This window comes from Cuculus canorus, chromosome 2, assembly GCF_017976375.1.
Source record: "Cuculus canorus isolate bCucCan1 chromosome 2, bCucCan1.pri, whole genome shotgun sequence".
Classification (NCBI taxonomy): Eukaryota; Metazoa; Chordata; class Aves; order Cuculiformes; family Cuculidae; genus Cuculus; species Cuculus canorus.
In genome coordinates this window covers 143,760,850-143,784,385 of record NC_071402.1, presented here as the reverse complement: position 1 = coordinate 143,784,385, position 23,536 = coordinate 143,760,850, and the positions used below count along the sequence as shown (strand labels likewise).

General features: G+C 36.4%; 1 protein-coding gene across 7 annotated transcripts in view; it reads left to right on the top strand.

Moving 5' to 3' along the window:
• The window catches only part of MPP7 (MAGUK p55 scaffold protein 7), a 160,354-nt gene that overhangs the window by 48,865 nt on the left and 87,953 nt on the right, over positions 1 to 23,536 (top strand). For all 7 annotated transcript variants that reach the window (XM_054057792.1, XM_054057791.1, XM_054057790.1 and 4 more), the window contains one exon: positions 10,925 to 11,043. In XM_054057792.1, the coding sequence (XP_053913767.1) occupies positions 10,925 to 11,043 (119 nt within the window). The remainder of the gene's footprint in view (positions 1 to 10,924; positions 11,044 to 23,536) is intronic.

Genomic DNA, 23,536 nt, shown 5'->3' with positions numbered 1-23,536 from the left:
TACTTACACATCCTTCTGTTATATCATGTTTTAACCTGTATATTCTTCTGAGCACAGATCATACCTCTTAAATCGTTTTTGAGAGGCATTTATGAGACTTCGAACTATGATAAATCAAAAGCATGGCATGTTTTCTGTCTTTTTAAAACGCCTCTTTTAGTTAATTTAGATTCAAGTGACTTTGAAATTAATCTTTTATCTTACCAGTCTGATCTGGCTTAACCCTAAGATAAAGGGGAAAGGCTTATGTGTGCACATGCTTCTTTCTCTTCCACTCTCCATTAGCCATGTAGAAACACTGTTTTAAAATATTATTATTATTATTATTAATAATAATAAAAATAAATTACTTGTCGTTTATAATATGTGCATGGTCCTGCTCTTTTCTTAAGTCCTGTCAGTGTCAGGTCAAAGTTATCTTACAGCAACCACCTTGAATGGAAGGCTGAGCTCCTGCCTGGGACTGCATTTGAAGTCTGAAGTATGTTCTGTGTTGCGAAAGTCTGCTAGAACTCTGTGTGCAAGTCCATCAAATAGAATTTGAAGACTGAGAAAGAAGACTTGTACTTTTGCAAGTAAAGCAAGTCTGCAAGATTTGACATTCACTTATCTGATATGTTTAGTAAGATTTAAATTTGCCGTCCTGCCTTCACAGCAGTTGATGGCAGCTTCATTGCTGACTTTGCTGGAACCAAGATGACATCATTATGCTTTAAGTGTTGTTTCAGTGTGAAAAACATCATAAAATTGTTACAGATTTCTCTCCTGTCAACTCTGTGTTGAGCTTGCTCAGCTGATAAGTTTAAAAATGCTTTTCTGTTTGTCCTTAAAAACTAGTGCATAAATTTGCAAAGCAGCTGTTCTGCTTTTGATTCATGTATTGTCAGCGGGAAAATCACGTTTATAGGCCAGATTTGGGCACCAAGTAAAACTGTGTGAGATTGCTTAAATATAATGAAAGTCAGAAGCAGTTTTTCAATTTGAATATAGTAAATTATAGAAAGAAAACATGTGCAGGGCTTATGTTAGTTTCTTCTTGAGTACCTATAGGAGCTAACACTGTGTCAGATAGCAGATTTTTTTTCAGTATTACAAGCCTGTAAAACTGAATACATGTTAGCTTTTTAAATTAAAATTACCCAACACATTTGTTACTAACGAAACTGTAAGTTCACATAGCCTTTAAAGTAGTCAAGTTTTGGTGTTTTCTTCTCTATTTTGTAATAGTACAAAATAAAGCTATGAAATCTGTTCTGAGTTTGGGTAATTTTTCCAAACTGCACTTTTAGTAGTGTATTCTGTCCTTCTTTAAGAATTATCTCAGCCTCTGATGCTATGCACTGTTGATGTGGACGTAGTGAATACTGGTAGAAATATTTTGCCAGAATATTATGTTGATATGATAGCTCCATAGTCCATATGGATTACCTCCCATGCGCGCAATGTGAAGTTCAAAGATGATTTCACAGTCATCTGAACACTGAAAGATGCTATCCTTGCTTTTACCATTTTCCCTTTATTTACTACTCATGCGTTTTAATGAGCTTGTCAGTTTTAAGATAATATTTTCTAAGAATGTTTGATAATGAAAACCATAAAAAGATGGAGAGGAAAAAAAGAAACAGTAACAACATGAAGCAAAAGCCTGAGTACTTGGCTGAGCTGAGAGGGGGGACGTCAAAAGCATTTGTAGCAGCAGAAGGACAAATTAAGCTGACCTGGCTAAAGATTTTAGCCTTTTAAACCAGTGTTCAGAATGAAGAGAGACAGGTTAGGGAGTTCTGTTATTACTGCCCATTTAAAAAATGTAATAATGTAAAATGGTGTCCAAAGATCTGGGCTCATTGTTATGAGATGAAAAGAAAGGAAATTTAGGAGAGTGATGAAGGAAAGATTTCTGGGAGTAGCTCTTCCACCAGAGGCTGCCAGCCTTGCAGGGTGATTGAAACCTGCTCCAAACTGCCTCTGCTTCCCTGCTGACATGCCGTGGTGGAAGTGGAGCATGGGGAAAGCCTTCACTTGCCTGCTTCACACCGTTGCTTACAACTTAGGCCATAGGTATGTCACTTTAAGTGTAGCATCTAGATGCCTTTGGCTGCATCAAGATAGAAGGCTACTTAAATTTCTCACCATGCTGAAATGGAGAGATATGGCTAGATTTTCATGAACACGACTATGCTAGCGGAGGCAAAATTTATACTGAATTAATAAATAGAGCAAATATTTTACCGTGCATTCTTGAATTCTTCCCATCTCCAGCTGCCAGAGGCATTAAATGGCTTGTAGGCTAACAGTAATACGAAAGATTTGGGAAAGTATGAGATTTATGGCTAGCTTTAATTGCTATCAGATTTAATTTTTAAATACATAACTTGATGGTGTTGGGAAGGTGATTTATTTTGGTATCTATTTATTTATAGTGACTATTGGAAAACTTGTTCTAAGTAGAGTGAAATTTCCCTAAGCTTTTCTGTTTCGGTTAATATTTTATATTATGTTAGATTGATTCAGCAGTGAGGAACCATAAAATGTGTGCAATTATATTTACTGATGGTAAATTCTTTAAAACTGTTATTGGACACAAATTTAAATTCAAATGGTCTGGCAGCTGCAGTGATTTTTACTCAACTTTTTTTTTTCTTGTGAACAATATGTAGTTTTGTGGTAAATTTGAAAGTACAACAGCATGTATTGTTTCTAACCAGAAACTTAAGTGTATAGCTGTGTTTGGACCAAAAGCTGTGATTACAGAAGTGGTTGTCAGTTCCTGTTGATGCCAGATGTCCTTTGCCAAAACCACACTGTCCTGCTGTACCACTGAATTGTTGCTGTGCCAGTGTTCAGCTTAGCTACCAGAGCATATGTATTGTGTGGCTTTACTGTCAGGTAAAAGGTTCTGTGGTTTCTCAGCCCAACTTCAGGTCAAACATTGGCTGATATAAAAAAACTGAAGCTGTTAAGGTAACTTGGTAATACTTAGAGGTGGTGAGTAGCTTCCTTGCAAGCTGTTAGTTGCCTGTTTTGGAACACAGCGGGTTCAAATATGATTTTACTTCTAAAAAGCTAAACACCACCTCAAGACAGCATATTAATCTTAAGGGTAAATTATTTTAATAATTTAACATACTTTTTCTAAACTTTCGAGGTATGATGATGATGACGTACGTGACTCTAAACTTTTGTATATTCCTAAATAACTCTATAGACTTGTATAGCAAGTATATGTCTCTATTGCATATATGACTGACTGATCTCATGGCATAATTTTTTTGAGCGTTTAAAGTTTAAACTCAGTCATACAGTGAGACACAACACTGAGAATATACTGTCGTGTTTTGGAGCATCAGTACAGCCTGTAAGACATTTTCTTCTGTTCTCAAGACGTGATGTGAAAGCTTGAGATATATAGTAATCAAATGATATTTCCAATAGTTTTAGACGAAACTGACTTGGAAGTAGTCTTGGCTTCTCTTAGAAGTCTTTATTCAGTCTCTTAATGAAATATTATGTCCTCCTTTTGCACATGTAAAATGCCAGTTCTAGCATTCTTTACCACCCCTCCCCAGTGCCAAGTCTGTTAACCTTGCAAACTGTGACTAAAGAGTTAAACGTGGCATGTGTGCCCAGTGACATCTTAGTGCTGGAATGACTTCTTTCCTGACTGACTGCCAAGTACTTAATATTGCCCCCTCTACTGTTGATGAAGATCTAGATGGAAATACTTAGAGATGTATCAAGCAGATGTCTATACAAAGGACCAGTCAATTAGTTGAGGTTATTCAAGGTGTCATCATATGTAGGGTTTCTTGGAGGAGCCAAGATTTTTAAAAAAAAATATGAATGTCAGATATTTTTGAGCTTTCTGCAAGCTGCTTATTAATTTGTGCTTGACAGGTCACTTGAAATCAGTTTTCTGTATGTTTTTTTTTGCAGATAATAGGAGAACTTTTGAATAGTCATAAATGTACATTTTATGAACTTTCAAAGTATCCTTGTTGACACAGGGTCTGGTAACTACATTTTGGAGGGGTTTTACATTTTGAAGCAGATTTGGTGAGCTGTACAAGTAAGGACTCTGCAGCAACAATCTTGCCCTGTCTGGATGCAAATAAAGATCGACTACTTAACTTGCATCAAAACGTAATGGTATGCAGGAAGCTAAATCTGAAATACACATGTTGAGACAAATCCTAAAAGACCAATAACTGTTTCAAACAACTGCAGATTCTTTAGCTCCGGGAGCCAAGTTCCAAAACTAAAGACTTTTCCATTTTGAAGGAAATAATGTTTTTAAAAGTGGTGGGCTTAAATGATTGCTTGCTTTCAACATTTTCTGTCATAATATTGTTTTAAGGTAGGTTAACAAATTACTGTAGCTGGGAGGAATAAAAGTTAGGTACAACTTCTAAGTTTAAAGACTGTATTGCCCTTAGTGAATATGTAATCCTGTTCTTTGAGGACACTTAACAGCAAAATTATTGTCTTTGTTAGGAAAAAAATCTCACAACATTGACATTTCAATTCCTGTGTCATCCCTAAGGATTTCAGCATTTTAAATTTTTTGTGAATTAGCAAATAAATCAAAACAGATTTTTTTTTTCAAAGATGCTGGGGTAATCATGTGTCATGATTATCTCATTCCTGTATTGTGTACTTTTGAAAATTAGATCAGTCTTTTTCTTTAAACACTAAACTGCAAAATTAAAAAAGGTACATGCTGTAATGAGTTAATCATTCTCATTCTGCAAAGAAAATTGTTAGTCTTTAACTTTCTGCAGTGTCAGGAAATCTATATATTTGGTGGAATTACTTAAGAGAACATAAAAAAGAACTATTTGTAGCACATAAAACTGAGCACATAGTGGTCTTTTTACAACTGGTGTATCATAGGACAGTGTGGTATGTCTGTCCCAGACCCTATTTGTACTGCATGTGTTTTTATTTGAACCTGTGAATAAATACTGATCTCAAACTTCAGAATGAAATAATTTTCAGTATTCGGTGTTAGTGACTGGTTTTATTATGCAGCAGCAAGAATGTTAGAACGAACGTTTCTACTGCAGTGCTGTTTGCATTTAAGGCAAGTGTTGTCTGAGCCTTTATAGAACTGTCAAGTACAGTTCAAATGTGAAAATATGTCAGCTTGTTATAAATGGCAGCAAATGGTGCTGATTATTTTACCTTTGACAAAGTGGAAAATTTAAAGATTGGTGTGTCCCATTTTATTAATACAATAAAATTTTATGGTGTTGTTCTGGGCTTAGATATATGTTCTTTAGTGTTTATTACCCCAGAGTTACTGTAAAAAGTATCGATTTGAAGTCTGGCATTATTGTTCAGAATGCTAATTCAGGAAATTAATTAACATATGAAAGAAAATGCACATCCATTTGTCTTCATTTCTTTTCTTACACTAACCAAAACAAAGTTGGTGTTTTCTTGTAAAATGCAGGAGTGATGGAATGCAGAGACCATATTTTTTATCATTTAGCACTAGTTTATAGCTTCCACAGACTTGTCCTAATAATGAAGCTATGAAGGATATGACAAGAATGGTGATATTAAATTTCTCTAGACTAGCAGTAAATTTTTCCATTCTGATGTCAAGAATGTAGAGCATCTGGAATCTGCAGTGCGAGTGGTTCAGTACGGGAACACTTTCATCAATTGCTTAGCCATTTATTCTCCTCCTAGGAACAAGCAGTCTTCTACAGAATATAGCACTACAAAGGAAGCAGTTTTCTAGAACTGGAAAAATTCTTTACGTCTCATTGTTTCCTCTTTAAAAGCTTTCCATCGCTGCTTTGTCTTAAATCTTATTGCTTGTGCAAATTTAGTGTACACGTTTTTAATTTGGAATTGCCATTCTACACTTTTTCAGATTGAATAGAACTAAGGTGTATTAATTAAGCTTAGGAAAATCTGAAGATACTCTGAAGACAGGAACGGCTGAAGTGTGTTAAAAAAATAATTTAAACTTATTTATTACCTTTTTAAGCAGGAACAGTGCCGAGTTTTCAATCATAGCTGGATTTTCCCTTGAAGTTATTTCTTTAGTCCAAGCTGGCAGGATGCTACAAACCTTCTGCGGCCATTTAATCTGACTTGCTCTTACACCAAGTCCAAAATTTTCAGTTGTTTCTCTGTCCATGACAAGCTGTTGTGAAATTTAGCTTTAGATTATGTATGTGTATTTGCATTATCTGCATGCTTATAGTTTATATGGACTATTTCTGTAGGCAGGGTTATCTAGTCGTTGATTTTTAATTGCCTGTGTCATGTTTCATGGCTGAACTACATTTAATGAAAAGTGCCTTGTATGCTCAGTATTAATTTATTACTTTTAAATTTCTTTATTCTTGAATCAGGTAGTCAGATTTAATAGACTATGTAAGCACCTGAAACAACTCCTTCCCCCTTCCACTTTTAGAAGAGTTTTATAGTATTCCTGTGTGCAGTGCTTGTCTGCTTTTATTAATATTTCCATGCTGTAGGCTTTTACTTAGTTCACATAAGTGTTAGATACTGCACCTAATTTATATAACATTAATATAACAAAATAGTAGCATTCTAGTATCTAAAAGTAAGAGGTCCCTTGTTTACCTGGAGTTGACTCCTCTTACTGCCACTGGATTATGTGACCTTCTTTAAGCTAGAAAGGGCCCTTTTTCCTCCTTTGTTTCAATGATTTGAGAATGTCAAGGGGTGGTTACATTGTGTTCCTACAGTTTAGTTTACCACCCCCCCCAGCTGTAGCGCTGACTAGCACTTACTTCCCCTCTTACAATTGCAAATAGTCTTGCATCTCTATGTTTAAGCTCATTGTTAACTTTTTAAATGCTCATGTCCTCTGAGACCTTTGAATAAATGATCTGCTTTTAAAAATCGAAGTAAATGAGTTTTTCTTGTGTAAGTCATGTTTATTTTACTGAATTTTGGCACCTGAAGTATTTTGATACAAGAAAATGCCAGTGACCATATGATTCCTTTTAAACATAAAAGCTGGTTAAATTTAGACAAACTGGACTAAAAAAAATATTGCAATAACTTGAGTAGAATAGCAACAGCATATAAAAGAAAGATTTTTTTTTTTTTTTAAGGCTCTTTACAGTGTTACCAACATCAGGTATTAAAAAAAACAGGATTTTTTTTTCTTTTGACTTTCTGTGTTTTTTTTTTTAAATGCAACTTCTAGATAGTTTTTTTTAAAAGCCTTTTTTGGTTTATTTAAATTGTCGACATTGTCCCAAAAGTGTGTGCAGAATACTTTTTCTAATAGGAGATCCATGTATGTCATATGACTCGGAGGTGGGACTTCAGGAGAAACATCGAATTGAGATGAAGAGCCCAATGAAGGCCTGGCTTGCAGCAGTGGTATTCAGTCCTGAGGTGCTGAGTGAGATATGGTTCATTCCATGGCTTATGTGATGAGCATCCATTTTAAATTTACAATACAGTTCATCTGAATATAGGGGGTACATCTATAACCTTCTTCAGAGTTAATTTTTGTGTTTAGAAGTGATCAGCAGTGCTCAGTGTATCATCATGTCAGTCTTCAGAGTTGCTATTGAAAAGACTAAAAAAAACCCATTTAGTTTCAACAGGCTGGTAGTACTAAAAGCAGTGAGAAACCTGCGTTTATTTCAGTGGCCTTTGGCTCTGGCTTACAGAACCACTTGAGATGTTTGTTAGAGGTTTTGCTGGAGGTCTGAGGTTGGGCTGAAGCAGTCTTTGCTGTTAAATTGGGATTACTTCTCTTGCTGCCTGGCAGCATCAATTTACAGTAGCACCTTACAGGGCTGCAGAGATTTGAGCTACCACCCTTCAGGTGTGGGAAGGATGGATGTGACAGGTTATCAGGTATGGTAATCTAAATTAGGCTGATGCATAGTTGCCAGTGCATTGATAGCCAGTTTACAGTAATTTTTGTCCTTGTCCCTATCACAAAAGTACTTTCTTTTAAATCCTATTTGCTAGTAAAGTCATATGCTAGCCACAATTTTCACTGCTTCTTCACACCTTAATAAATAAGAACAAGAAACAAATAAAACGTGACACTTTAGTTGGACAGATTTGTGTGTAGGGAGATCCATGTGCTGATTTTCTTCATATATAAAATATATATTTTATATATGATATATATATATATCTCAAGATATATATCTTGATGCTCATCTGAAAATTTTTGATTCTGTGGTGCCCAGTAGGAATGACAAGAGTAAATGACACTGTCTGTGAAGGTAAGCTGTTATGGTGCTAGCACCTTCTGCTGCCATTATCTTCTGTTTAGAAAGAGGCTATGCCTGAGTCAGATGACCTGGAATTACACAGATTTAAATTTAGACATATTTTAGATCTTTGTCTTCTGTTTTCTCCTTTTGCCTGATTTGCATTTGGTTCCTTGATTGAGTTTTTTTTTATTCCTGGCTACACAGTGCTCAGTTTCAAGTGGAGTCTGAAGAGCAGGAGTGTGGTATTCTCTGGCATACTGCATGGTGTAGTCTTTGGGTTCTGCTGCTGCTGTGGAGAGCAGGGTTCTGATTTCCTTCTGGCTGAAAACTGTAAAACACTAGAGTGTAGAACCAAAGCATGGCAGCACTACAAACATAGCCATGGGATTGGATAAAACCCGTAAGCATCTGTCTAATTTTCTCCACTTCCCCAGGAGAGTGGCAGAGATTGGGTGCATTGTTGTCAAAGCTATCAGTAGCACACCAGGGTCACGGAGACCTGTTTCCCTAGAAAGGGTAATTAGGAGCTACGTGCACAAGTGAAGTCTATGCTTCTGAGCTGGATGTAGAAACCTTAGTGTGTGTAAACACCTGCAGGTTTAGTCAGTCCTGCAGTGCCAGCAGGCGGGGTTTTTCTCTGGAAGATCTGTGCATAAAACCAGTCTCATTATAGGCAGATTCAGTCTCACCCTTTGTTGCTACTACAATAGTTAATCCATCAGGAAACATGAACTTTCATTTTATTTTCACTGGGGATTTAATTATCAAAGCTTCGAGGAGTTGCAAGGACAGAATAGTTTTATAGTTCATTATATGTGAAATTTAAGCAGATCTGATAGGTCAAGGAAAAGAAAGCTTACTCTGTTAAACATCTCTTATTTGAAGGGAGTAGGTGAAGTTAATATTTTCTTTTTCTGAATTGCACAGATGAATTATTCTTAAACGGGTTACACTACAATGTAAGCTTATGTTGAACTTTCTGTTCAATTTTTTAACAACCTTCAGATTATTTGGAGGTAAATGTATTTGCAGTAACAAAAATGGCTATGTGCAGAAATGTAAGGCTGAGTGTACAGAAATGTTTTAATTTTCTAAATGAAAATGTTTTTGAAGCATAAATCGCATGAAAAACAGAACCATTTTTTCTTAAGTGTGGAAGTTCTAATAATCTGAGAAGTTGAAGCCAAGAGTCCCATTCAAATCTCTATTCCCTGTGTGTCAGCTCAAATACTGACTGTATCTCACTACGCAAGGCTCGGCGTTCTTTTTCTATGCATGCAAAATTTTTTTGGTTTGAGTTGTATCCTCTTTTTGCAGTATTTCTAGAAGCATAAGCAAGAACAGAGTCAAATAAAAGCAAGATTCTAAGAGAAATGAATGTCAACCACCAAAAAAATGGTGGTTGACCAAAAGAATGTCTCTGAAAGGAACTTTCCCCCCCGCCGCACCCCCCCCCTCCCCCGCTCTGGGTATTCTACTGAGAGCCAGTTAAAAGGCAAAAATAGTAAATAATTGGATCCTGAAGTTGCTCTATGTAATTTTGAAAGGGCTATGTAGTACCTGGAAAGGCTGTGAAATAGTCTAAATCATAAGTTTTAAGGAGATAATAGGCATAATAACAACAGGTAACCTGTAACTTACAACAATGTTCCTTACTAGGAGAATATTTTGTAAATAAGTCCTTGCGATGAACAGCAGCACTTACTCAGACTAAAAATAATAACAGCACCGTGTATCTTGGATCCCAGGAGAATATTGGTGTTTTTGTAGACAGCAGACAGGAGAAAAAGGCATTTTGTCCTTTTTACCCCAAGTAATCCCACTGGAAAATTAAACATGTGCTATGAATTGATATCAACCCATGCCAGGTTACCTCCCTAAAGAGGGCTGCTGCAAACACTGTTGCTACATTTCTTGGACAGCAGTTTGATGGCCTGCGTGCATGATGGATATTTTATGCTGTATGCTACTGTGGAACAGTGTGCTACTGTCTGCCCCTCCGAGATGGCTGGTGAGGTGTGCCACAAATAACTGGGAGCAGCAATTGCTTTAACCCTACGGAGAATCTCAAATACTTGCAAATTAAAAATGGTACTGAAATATTTCTCGGTGTGTATGTCTGGGAAAACTGTGTTGGGTTTGTTTTTTAAGGTTTAATGCTGCAAAACAGTACAATTCCTTTTGTCTTGATGTGGATTCCTACTAAACACAGGATAAAAAAAAATGTTTAGCAATGCATTAACAATAAATATTTAGAGAAACCACGAACCTTTTTTTAATGGACCACCCTATCCAGTTTCTGTTCTTTTAAGGAAGTTTTTCCTATTCATGACTCATTTTGCTCTTTGGCTAACATCAAGGGAAGTGGAATAACGATTAAGCGAAAGAATGTATGTTTTTTTCTGGTTTTGTCCTTTTTTCAAAACTTTTATGAATTTTCTGCATAACCTTGTGTAAATATATATGGATGTAGAAGCCTGACAGCTGTGGTAAGGTACACTGCTAATGCTTGCTTCTTAGTAATTTTTCTTAAATGTTCCTTTTGGTTCTACAGGTTAATGTTTTGCTGGATACTCCAGACTCCTTATTCAGTTAAAATGACATGCTCCAGGCAGCCAGTTACATAGAACTGTTAAGTGAAATTAATGAGATCACCCCTAGATTACACTTTGTGTTTTATTTTCATTTTATAGGTCTGTACGAGCTGCTGGCTGCATTGCCAGCCCAGCTGCAGCCACATGTGGACAGCCAGGAAGACCTGACCTTCCTCTGGGATATGTTTGGTGAAAAAAGCCTTCATTCACTGGTGAAGGTAAACCACATTTAAGTCAGATTCTCTTTGAGAAGAGCATATGGAAAAATGTTTTGAGCGCCATCTAGTAAACCAGGCATCAAACTCTTGCTCAGTGAAGACAAAACAGCCTTGTTTTAACTATGTTTCTGTCAGGGGTGGAAGTTGTTAAATAAAGATTCTACCAAAAATACATAGATGATTTCATTTAGGAGTGATGTTTTGGCAGTGTAACACTAATGCAGCAAACATATGTTGTTTGCCCTTGTTTAGAAAAAAAGAGTATGAAATAGTAGCAGGAAATCTGAGACTTCTTTATGGTCAACATTCAAGGCCTGGAGTTTAGCTTAAATAAATAAATGTTCACAGCAAAAATTAGAAGGAATATGTTTTCTGAGGTCAAGTATGGCAACAGTTCAGTAGCCACATTAATTTAAAATAATTTCCTTTAACAAAGTCAACTGAAATTCTAGTAAGCTGTTTCTTTCATTGGCTTGACTCCATTTAAAATTGTTTTTTGCACATAAATATGTTGGACCTAAAGTATGACCTAAAATAAGTTTGGAAGAATACTTGAGTAAATTGTTCTGCTATGAAAATGATCAACAACAAGAAATCAAAGCATGCCACGGGGGTATGCCGAGCTACCACAATAATGTTAAAATTGCTTATAGCAGAAAAATGGGACCAATCGGACAGTTAGAAATGTTCCACTCCTACAAAATGGTAAGTTTGTCTTCAGTCTCCAGTACAAAGCTCATTCAAGCTGGAAGGAAATTCTCAGGGCTCAAATGAGTCCATAGGTGGTAGTAACCCGTGCTGTGAATATATCCAGACTCGCACATAATTGAGTAGAATTTGTTACCCTGTCAGTCACTGATGTAGAGGAAGCTTAAAATTTTTCACTGTGGGTTTGAAAGTCAGCTTTTTCCATCTCTTTCAGCTATATTATTCTGGAAAAGGATGTAATAATGTTGATACTTTGTCAAAATGATTTTCAAAATAGCTGAGAATTTACATATAAAAGTAAACACAAGTATTCGGTGGTAGTTGATACACAACAGCAACAAACAGGGAAACAGTGCTTGACAATAACTTGCTTCCCTAAAGAATTTAACCAAAATTTCTGAAGTGCAGTGATTCCCAGACTCCTTATTGCTTTGCTGCAGCCGTCTCTTCTGGTGGCGCAGAAGATCACTGCAATGGGAACATCAATCATCTTTCTAATACAGGCTGACAGTGGTGTTCATCTAAACGAAATGGTAGTTCAATTGATAAATTAGTTTTCTTTCTGGATTGAGAATTAAAGAAGCATGGGTAGAAAATGAGTGTGGATGTATGAAACATTGACATTTCAACATTTCTTCTAATTTTCTTTTGAGGCAAAACCTGAACTTCACTTGCTCCCATTTGTCCTTTCCCCCTTAAGAAGGCAAAGATAGTAGGACAGTAACTAGCTTACTCATCTTGAGTATACCGTCAGTTTGGAAAAGCTGTCTCTCCTGCTGTCTCTCCTAGTTGTGTGCCCTGGTTACCTTGTTTGTTATTGCAGGATGGATTGGTCTTTCATGAATTCTTTTTTGTTAAAATCGGAGAAAGCTTTCTTGAGGCAGATAGAAAGTTTATGGGATCAGTGAATGATCACTTTATTGCAGTTACAACAAGGTGTTGTATTCCAAACATCTTTCTTATTGTTATTATTATTATCTTGTACGTTTTAGGTCCAAGTATTAAATACATGTGTAACTGACCCTGTAAGTGGTTCTTTTAATGTCTTATTAAGTCTCACACTGTTTTAAAATAGACTTAATTCTTGAAACTGTATCTGTGGTGTTCACTATTTGTACTTCTTTATATGCCATACTAATTTCATTCAAAAGACCAAGTTTTTTAATTATAAGAATTGGGACTGTTAAGAGCGTCTGGTCTGATCCAGTGCATATCACAGGCTATTGAACTTCCCCTTTTCATTTCTGTGGAGTTCAGGTGTCGAAAGGAGAGAGGAAGAGCTTTCAAAAGGTTATCTATTTTGCGTCTGCCCCAAGATGGGCTTAACTCCATTTGAAACTCATTATGTTTGTTTGACCCTTAACACATTTTTAGAAAGATTATTCAGGATCCTATCAAGTTTCAGAGAAGGCAGTCCATAGCCTTTTTGGAAGACAGCTATAAGAGCAGAAGAACAAACCCCATGTGCCATAGGTTTTCCCTCTTACAAGGCTTCAGAATCTTTCATTCTGGGTTCTGGTGTCTTATTTGAAAGACTTTTTTTCTAGCAATAACTTCTTAAAGTCAAGTATACTTGCAAAGACAAATGTTTTTAATTCCTCAGACAGAGAATGATGACAGATGATGACAGATATTTTGTAATTAAAAAAAACCCCAGCTTGCTTAGAGCCAAGGATGTTGAGATCCTGGTATGTGTCGGTTTTGGAAGAAAATGAGCATGGGTATACTACTAGTTAGGCACTACTATTTCTCTATTTAAGATATATACACTGCTTAATAAAGCTTTCTACGTGGATCTTCTTACTTTATTGGTTAATATTTTCAGAAATTAGAAAAGAACTTTTTCTCCCTAAGTTATAAAATGGTCCACATTGCTTGAGAGGTTTAAATATGAAATGAACTTTCTACTTTTTCTGCAGATATTCTGTTTTTCAGTTTTATGGGTGTTTAATTATCGTAGTATTTTCTGTATGGTTACATACTATTGCATATCATTTGCTATTCTGGCTGTCTCAACGTTCAAAAGAAAGAAAAAAAAAAAAGAAGAAAAAAGCCCCAAGCCTTGTCTTGGAGTTCTCTTCATTCTGTATTGTTGGACAGAAATCTCTTTGTGAACTTGGATCTGCCTGAGCTGTTCTAAGAAGTCAGAAGTGGAAAAGTTGTATTAGATCATCCAGTCCATTTCCCTGCAAATACTGGATTGTTCCCTACAGTACATTCCTATTGTAGTGAGTAAAACCAGCAAAAACTGATGCAACTGTTCTTGCTGTCTCTTTTCTCAATAAAGGAATCTGTTGACTAGATTTTACTTTGTGAAGTACAGAGAAGAGAAAACCCACAACTGTTGTTGACAGTTTGGAAGAGAGAACTGGCTCTGGATAGGGAATGTTGAAAATTTGTCTCTGCTTCCCTCAATTTGTTACTTCCTTGTCTTATTGCAATACTCTCCTAAGTTCTACCAAAAATCTTCAGCCATCTCATTACCTTTTATATTGCAGAGATTCCAGTAATTCTGTAGAAACTTACAGAAGAGAAACCTGAAGAGTTGATCCTTCAGGGTAATTATGAACACTTACGTAGCTGAAACTTGAAATAGTACACATGTGATTTTTTTTTTTTTTTAGAGGAACAGAAAGGATAAATAAAGATCTGTTCTAACTACACTTTTAGCTTATTTTTAGAGGAGATGCAAGAATTTCCATGTGTGTTTGGTTGCTGTTAGTGCACCAGACACATGTTTTACTGTTTGTTTAGCTCCAGGATGAAGCTTCTACTTGCAGTGTTGCCTTAAGCATTTCTGGATGTGGATGTAATGCTCAAGAATTGAATAAGCTTATCTGTTGGGCTTCTACTGAAGTATTTCTTAACTACTTGCAATTTACTAATTGATTTTGGCCAGGTTAGGGCATACACAGTTCTTTAGCCAGTACTGTCTTTTGCATTATGAAAAAGAAGCCATAGCAAGCAGTGTTGCTGTTCCTCTTGATGTTGAAGAGTTTGTATAGTCAAAAAGCAATATGTGTCACTGGAAGAGAAAAGAACTGCTCCAAAAGGAAGAAGTATTTGGTGAATCTAGTCTGATTATATTATAACTACATAGTATTTTGGTAGCTAGTCCTGCAAAGCCTTCATTTGTGCTAATTTGCTATTAGTTTTACCTGGATATGACTTGACTTGAAGTTCTTAGAAATTATTTAGTATGTGCTGATGTTTGTCCACGTCAATGGCTAACAGCTTTTCAAGAAATAAGTCAAGTATGTCCTGGTGTAATTTCTTTGGAATTTAAATGGAATCAGATGATTACCACAGTGATTGTAATATTTGGGCTATATATAGAAGTATTGGAAATTTTTGGTGGGAAGACACATTTTTCGATATGTAAATGTATATACTTTTAGCCTACTGTGTTTCCTTTGGTAATGAGAAAAAGTAAAGACAGCATTTACAAAAAAATGAGCTGACTTTGGCAAAGCAAAAGGATTGATTTGACACATGCTTACAGTGATAAAAATCAATGATCTGCAGATGATGTGCTAAATCTTCAGTCTTGACTGGTACAAGCCAGGGCAGTTTTTTTTACAGTCATAGTTTTTAGCCAGAGTTTTAAACAAAAACATGAAACAAGCTGTTACTCTGTAGCATGAATGGCTTTGCATCTACAGTACAGAATTGGAGAATCTCTATCAGGTTTCATGGCTGGTTTTATCTTAGAGGACAGACTAACTCATAACTGTCTAACCTTGCATCTGGGAAGAGCTATGCAGGTACTTTTGGCAGTCATGGAAGGGTTGTATGGTGCAGCTTCTACCCTGTGATATGTTAGATGTTCTGCAGCCAACATCCAGGTGCGTGCAGCACAGATCATATGTGTTCACCTCCCACGTCATGCATCCAAATGGTGAATGCTGCTGCCTGGACACAGGCTCAAGCATCAACTTGTTTGCATCTTCTTCCTGAGAACATGTAGAGGAAATGAACTTCAGATTGTATGAATTGTTCTGATGAGTTGTGTGTGACAGCTACAGTTGTTCTGAACTTTTAATGGGGATGACCCATCGATGGAAGGAATGCTAGCTGCGTATGACGATCTGAGGTGATGGTGTTTGAGGAGGGTGCATTAGTGTAAGATTTTAGCATGACCCAGATGATGCAGAATGAAGGTTGGAGATCTACGGAGACTGAGTTGGCTTTCTTCATGGCAGCCCAATGATGCTAATGTTGGCTGCTTCTGTACTTCAAGTTTGAAGCAGATATTGAAATATTTTTTGCTGAACATACAAAAGTTATTTAGTTTCTCATTGTTTTGTTCTTCATGTTTCTCTAGAACTAATTTTTATAAAATCTTCATAATTTATTGCTGGAACTGTCTGTTTTCTCTGGGTCACAGGAACATTTTTCTCTGTTAATCATTATGGTATATAGAAGATGGAGAGAGCAGGTGGTGTTTGTGAGGGCATTTTGATGGCTAGTATGTTTGCACCTGTTAAAAGAATGACAAGAGGAGTTTCTGATTTTAGGGCAAACAAAACCAGCCACTTCAGAAGGAGCTCAGGGTAGCTGTGGAACCCAAGAGCAGCAAGCCTGGAAAAAGTGGGACTGGGGTTTGGTAGACCTAACCTCAGATCTAACAGAGAGGGTGGGTTGTGGTTTTAGGGGGAAAACACTGGAGAGTTGGAGGGATATATGGACCACCTTAGAGTGGGTAGAATTATTGAAACTGATAGCTCATTCACAAAAACATTGCTTTGCTACTTAAGTCCTTAAGGTTCTTTACTGCTGAGTTCCCAATCGTATTTATTTTTAAAAAGCTGTGCCTCCCTGGTAAAGGGAATAGTCTGCAGTTTTGTAAATTCATGTGGAGGTCTGCAGTGCTGTTTGCTTTGGAGATGGGAAAAAATGAAGGAAAAGGCAATGTGAGTACGCATTTACCACCTGGCCATATGGAGGTGTGAGTGTGGTGGTTGGCAGCCAGTAACAATTCATGGTCAATGAAAAATAATTGTTCTTTGTGCTCTAGAGGAGAATGAAGCAAGGTTGCTTCTCACGTTATAGTTTACATCTTTTCGGTTGGAGAAAGCATGCAAAGGCTACTGATGGCAAGAGTAAAGTGATCACTCCTGTAACACAGACTGTCCAAGCAGTGCACAGATGTGGTCTGGTGTACTGGTTTGAGAGCTTTTCCTATTTCTGGAAAGGGGAGAAGGAATTTACTAGAGTTGAATTCAATAATATTGATGTACTAGAAAATAGGTAGCAGTTTTTTGTCATTCATTACATCTAGATCATCATAGGTGAAGGAAATCTTAATTTTGGTGAGGTTGTCCTTGTTCAGTGGATGTCTCTTGTTGAAAGAGGTGTAATACATGCGATGTGCAATGTTTTCAGCCCTACAGATCTGTCTGCTGATGAGGCATATTTGGATAGTATTAGGATACTGTATCTGCAAAGAAATACAGAAGCTGCATGGAAGAAATTAAGGCTTTTCCTCATTGTCTGGAGAGGTATCTTGATCTCCAGTTAATCATTGAAACTTCCTGCTAGAGATTTAAGTACAGAATATACATGTAGAAGTGCTAAAATTTCAGTACTCTTCTCATCCAAAGTATTTGTAGGTAATGGTCTAATTCATATACCGAAATATAAACTTGCCACATGCTTTATGTTTACATAAGGGTGAAAATTATTGAAAAAACAATAGTCTGTAAGAAAACTTCTTAATGACTGACAATAGTTTGCAGTTGTATTTAGAGTAATTACCACTCAAGCAATAAGTCATTTTGTTTCTATCAAAATTCTTGCATTAAAAGAAAAGTGTAATGCAAGGTGTTATTCCTTATGAAATGCCACATAAATTTGAAGTGTTAGTTTTGAAGCCAATTATTATTATTATTATTTTTTTTTATTATTTGAGACTTGCTCAATAGCCAGCAACTGAAATCTGCAAATAAAGAGATCGCTCTTAGCTGGAGGCAGTCAGCTGCCTTTAAACTTTATTTCCATGGGAACAGTGATCAGATTAATCAAAATAAGGTAATTGAAGTTGTATAAAAAATAGTACTGGATCTTTACTTTATTCAGGCTGATATTGTTTCCATGGAAACATTAAGGAAAAGGTAGATAGCAGCCAGATATTGAGCAAACGATTGGTTCTGTTGTTAAGGTGTTGGGAGGCAGGAGTGTCTGGTATATGTGTGTTTTGAGTGCACCCCCTTTGACTTTTTTGTGTTCTTATTGTATAAACATGCAATACTTCAGGTAATAACTGGTCAAAAATAAGTAAAATAAAATGGATTCCGGTTTGAAATCCTAGCTAGATGCCCCAACTTTCCACATATTATGACATATAAAACAGGTTTACTGTTTCTTCCCTGAGTAAAGACAAAGTTGTTTTGCCACAGGTGTTCACCCATACATAGCTGATCTTATTTGTGTCTTTAATAAAGTGAAAAAAAATGCACCTCCAATTTATTGCAGAAGTGGTCAGGCATAGCTTTGGATGGTATAACCTTGTTTATAAGAACATACACATCAAGTTAGTGCCAAATGGATGGATTATTGCAATTGTGAAAGACAGATCCTATGTGATGGTTCAACAAGAAGTAATAGTTGTAGTTGTACCTAGTAAACAGTTTACTAGGAAACAGAGAGCAAGTGTACATAAATAATATTTTTTTCCTGAAGCCTATTGAATGGTTTCTCCTGTGAAAATACACTGTATTTTTTTATTGTTTTTCATATGCTTTTATTTTGTACTTTTCGGTAGATGATTAACAGGATATCTAGTGTTAACTTTGTCAGATGTTTGGTCTCTCCAGCATCTTGCAGTTTCCACATCAGAGTTGCTAATGTGTTTAGTAATAGCTGCTCACAACTTTTCATCTAGATTTTAATAAGGAAGTCCTGTTCTTGTCATGAATTCCTCCTTTCAGCCCACTTTATTAAAAAAAATAATAATAAGATCACAATTCAAAGATTAGTTTCCAAAATATCAGTTAAATAGTCTTGTTGACAGTTTAGTCCCATAAAAGCTATGAAAGTTGGGTTGATATCAGAAGTCTCTACAAGTACGCTGTACCAACAAACTTTTGAAATGAAAAATAAAGCAGATAAGCTTATTAAATCTGAGGTGTGAAGTGTTGGTCTATGACTATTACTTGAAACTTGTGAATAAATCAGTGCTTTGGAATGTGAAAACACTTTGGTTTAGGTTAAAATCCAGATGGAGGCTTTTTTTTTTTTTTTTTTTTGGATCAGCGGTAATTGATTTAAAGTTTCTGCTGGGAAACCTCCAAAGAGTAGCAGAAATCCAGCCAAAATGTACTGGACATAAAAGAAGTATATCAATCCTTCCAAGACAAATAGTTTGTAATTTCATTGTTACCGAGGGGGCAATGTACCAGCCTGGTGACAAAACTGGTGCAGCAGTTAGCAGGGCAGTTTTAGAACCCAAATTTATGCTTATGCCCAGATTTTTCTTGTCTTAGGACGCTTGTGCAGCCAAAGTGATACATTTTTTGTCTATGATACGGAGGCCAATCAAAGGTCTCATAAGCTGCTCAGTAATAATAGTCTGATAAATCTAAGACATCCAAGGATAACGTAATTTTAAACTGTTTTTCTACAGTGTTCTTTTCCCTTGGGCTGAAGTTCTGTGGCAGAACATGTGAGGGAGTGTTTAAAACATTTTTTTTTTTGTTACTGTCTTGGACGACTTTCCTTTTAAGAACAGAAAGTCATAACTATCCAAACAAGCTCTGGACTGCAAAACCGTTGTAAGAGTTAAAAAGACCGGACGTGATAGTTACAAAAAATTTTGAAGCATGAAAACTGATACAATAAGATTTAATAAAACCTTAATCTTAAAACCAAGATTTAGTAAAAATGCCTGCCTGTGTTTCCTACCAGCAGGTTTTGTTACTGCTTATGTTAACTTCTCTTCTTTTTTAGGAAATCTTGCTTGTGTCCGTTCTCCAACTAATCCTTGTGAAGTTAAATTGTATTGCTCACTAGTATATGTAATATTACATACATCCTCAGTATTTTTCCTCTTTTGAATGAAATACAGACATACATGCACAGTTTTTACTCATCTTTTTCTGTTCCCCATTACTTTTATTTCATCTGTGCTGCTTTAAGCATTTTTTTAAGTCATCACTATTATAACTCTTTTTAAAGCGTGGAAAGAAGAGAGCAACATAGTACGGTACATGTGCACTATTCCTTTAGGTTTATAGATAGCATTGTTCGTATAGCAGTATTGTCTTAACCACAGATTGTTTCTCCAATAGCTGTCTCTGGGTATCTTTGTAGAATCCAGTGCTCGCTTTGTAGGTGTGGTGATATCAGTGCCAGTTCACTTCAAACATTAATTTGACAGCTGCAGCATGTAAGTGCTTAGTGCACCGGTGCTACCCACATGGTGTACAGTCACTGCAGAGTAGCCAGTGAGGTGCTGAAGAAGTAAGATTTAAAAACATGCGAAGCGTAAGGTTTACTTGTCTGCGCAAATCAAGGATGAGTAATTTACAACAGTCAATTCTATAACTTGACTATGCCTTCAATTAAATGGCAAAACCTAAATGTACAGATCCACTTTGACCTAGCACCTTCAGTGTATGGTGGTGTAGTCCGTTCCCATGCTAGAGGGAAGAGTTTCATACTTTCTTGCTTTAGCTGAACCACTTTATGCTACCTATGGTGTAAAAGTCTTCTGTATTCCTGTAGTGACAGTTTTAAAAACATTGACTTGTCTGAAGTTAAAGCTGTCTTGCATTTGTTTTAAAAAAAAAAAAAATGGTGCCTCAGTGGACCATTTAGAGTTGCCTGTTGCATACGTTATAGTTGTGAATTTTGCAGCTGTCTTCCCCTTCTCCATTTTTCTTACTAAGACAGTATTTTCCCTCAGTGTGTCCTCCCGTGTATGTCTTCAGGCTTCTTATATTTCTTATCTTCTAAATAAGGATTGTATTAATTCCTTGTCTCTTAGGGGAATAAAGGCAGTAAGTATAAAGATGAAATATCTGTGTGCCATGTTAAGATGGCCATATAAATTCCTAGTGAAAACATTGTTCTTGTGTAGTTTTCATGTTGTTGCGAAGTTATGCTATTTCTTTGCATGTAAAGTTGATGAGATATTTAATCTTTTATGCTGGAGTTTGGGGATGTTATGAGGGCTGCCCAGTGTAGCCTGACCCAAGGACGCGAGGATTCCTCTGTCTTGGCTGCACAAGCCCAGTCTGATGTACCAAGAGATGGATGTGGCCACTGCTGTTCCCACTTGCTGAATGCCTATGTTGCTCGCCCAGCTGGCCAGAAAGACTCTGCAGGCAGAGCAGTGCCTTTACCCATGGTAAGCACCAACAGTACTCGTCTAAACAAAATATGTGACAGCCTAGTCCCATTTCTCCTCTTCAGCCGATCAGGACTGAACTTCACCGCTGAAAACGCACGTCTCTTCACTAGGTAGATTTCTAAGCAGAACCACATTTACAGATTCCTCAGCTACCAGCACTAGCTCTAAGTCCAACTAAACAGCCATGCCTGAACCCTGGGTGCTCTACTCAGTCAGTGGTTAAGATCTTGAGTCCTTCCAGATATCAGTCTCCTTTTACATGCTGGCTACTCAACTTAAAGATTGCTAGCAAAGTACACAGATAATTGAATTCCTTAGGGAAATAGAAACACACCCTGCTCTCATCAGTTTCTGGACTTGGATCTCTCATGCATGGACATGCACCCACCAATATTAGTGATGCGAAGGAATAAAATGATAATAATCCATTCTGACTTTTGAATTCCATTTCTCTTTTTACTTTCACTATCTGTACTTTCACTCTCTGTACTAGGTGCATCAGTCTGCCGTTCTTGATGAACTGCTGGTCAACAAGGACACAATGCTACCTCAGAACTCTTTGTTTCAGGGAATAGCATCCCAAACAGGCAATTTTTGTTCTCCCCTTCAATTTCAGTAAAAGTAAATACCAATTTCAGTACAAAGTAAATACCAGTGATATAAATAATTCAGAAACACAGCTGCCTCAATTGTTTTGACATTTAAGAGTTAAAGCTACCCAAACGTGCTAGCTATAAATGGGTTATGTATGGGATGGCTTCAGTACTGCTTTTTGTTTAGAATGGATATCATCTTCATAAAACGTCTTCAGTTATAATCTGCTTTACAGATTAGGTTTCATGGAAAAGAGCATTTTTTGTTGAGATTTAGTGATTAAATAATCCAGTAATGACACTATCGACATACATGGTTTTAATCAGGATCTAACCATAAATCAGCATGCAATTTTGAATTTCCAGGTTGCAAACATTTTAGGGAAAAAGTAACCCATGATTGTAATCATGTTAATTGGCATCTGAAATACTGTTGGTTATATTGAAGTGTGGTGTGTTGTTAAAAGCTAACTACACATCATACCATAGCACATGCCAAGCAACAAAATATTTGTAGTTGTGTGCCTATGATCTTTCATCTTGAAACATCCACTTTCTACTAGTTTCTAACTAATTCTAACTGATAAACTGACAAAGTTTTATTCTTGCCTTCTTCCAAAGGGAGAATTTTCCTCTTATTGCATATCGGGTAAACGCTAAATAAGACCTATGGCTCGATCACATCTTCTGTCATGCTTCCGCTCTGTCTATGTGTTTTCTGAGTATGTATATTGGTCTTTTAACTTATTAGATCTGGAATATTTTCTATTTGTTTTTCAACTTCTAAATTAATTTTTAATGTATAAGAGACATTTAATTCTTTTTGTGGTATGTTCATTTATTCTTTTATTATTCCTGTTAACATTTTCACAACCGTTATGGCTTCTCTGTGGGAATCTCCTACTGTTTTTTGCTTGTTTCAGCTTTTCCACTGATTTTTCAAACCTTTAAGAATGTAGATGAGAGTGATCTCTCCTGCGCTGAAGCTGGTTGTCTGACGTTGGATACAGTTAGAGTGCTTCAGTGTATTTCAGTTGAGCTGGAGAAATTCAGCTAAGTTAGATCAATATTTGTCATTTCTTGTTCTGACAAGTGTAAATAGACATTTTTGCATGATATAAAAGGAGATATATTGCCTTTTGGTTTTGCTACTTCATCTATGGCATAAAAATGTAAAAAAAAGTAAAAAAAAAATCTCTGGTTAATGATACTTCTTTTTGGTATTGTTTAATTTTTTTTTCTGGTTTCATATTGAAATGCAGTGGAAGTTGGGCTAGGTCGTGCTGGCTCATGCTTTGGTTGCATCCTACTTGAAAAAAGGAGTTGGAGGCCAGTTCCTGATGGAAAACTCTCAGGAAATCTCTTGGCATCCCAGTAATGGATACTTTTGATACTTTTGTGCCCCTGGTCTGTATTGCTAAACTTATTCCTGTATTATTTTTTATAATAGCAGGACTGCCAATACAGCTCCCTTGTCTTGGTTACTGTTGTCTCCTCTGTCATTAGGCAATTTCTACTGTTTTCTAACAGCTTTCCCAAATTTAAAGATATGGAGCATGTCTGTAATTTTGTACACCTGTACAAATACATTTGCATTAGCCCTTCCAATTTAAGAAGAAATGAATATGCTTGCTTTGATTTGATACTTCCTGTAAAATGGGTTTGCATGTTTGCATGATTTAGTGCAAAACCTGAAGTGCAGTGGTCTGAAAAGGTACAGGGAAATGGCAGTAAATCTCTTCTAAATTAATGCAACTTCTTCCCAATATTTTGTCATTATTTTTCATGCTCCTCCACATTCCACTTCAGTGTTGGTGTTTCTCCGTCCTCTGCAGGAAAG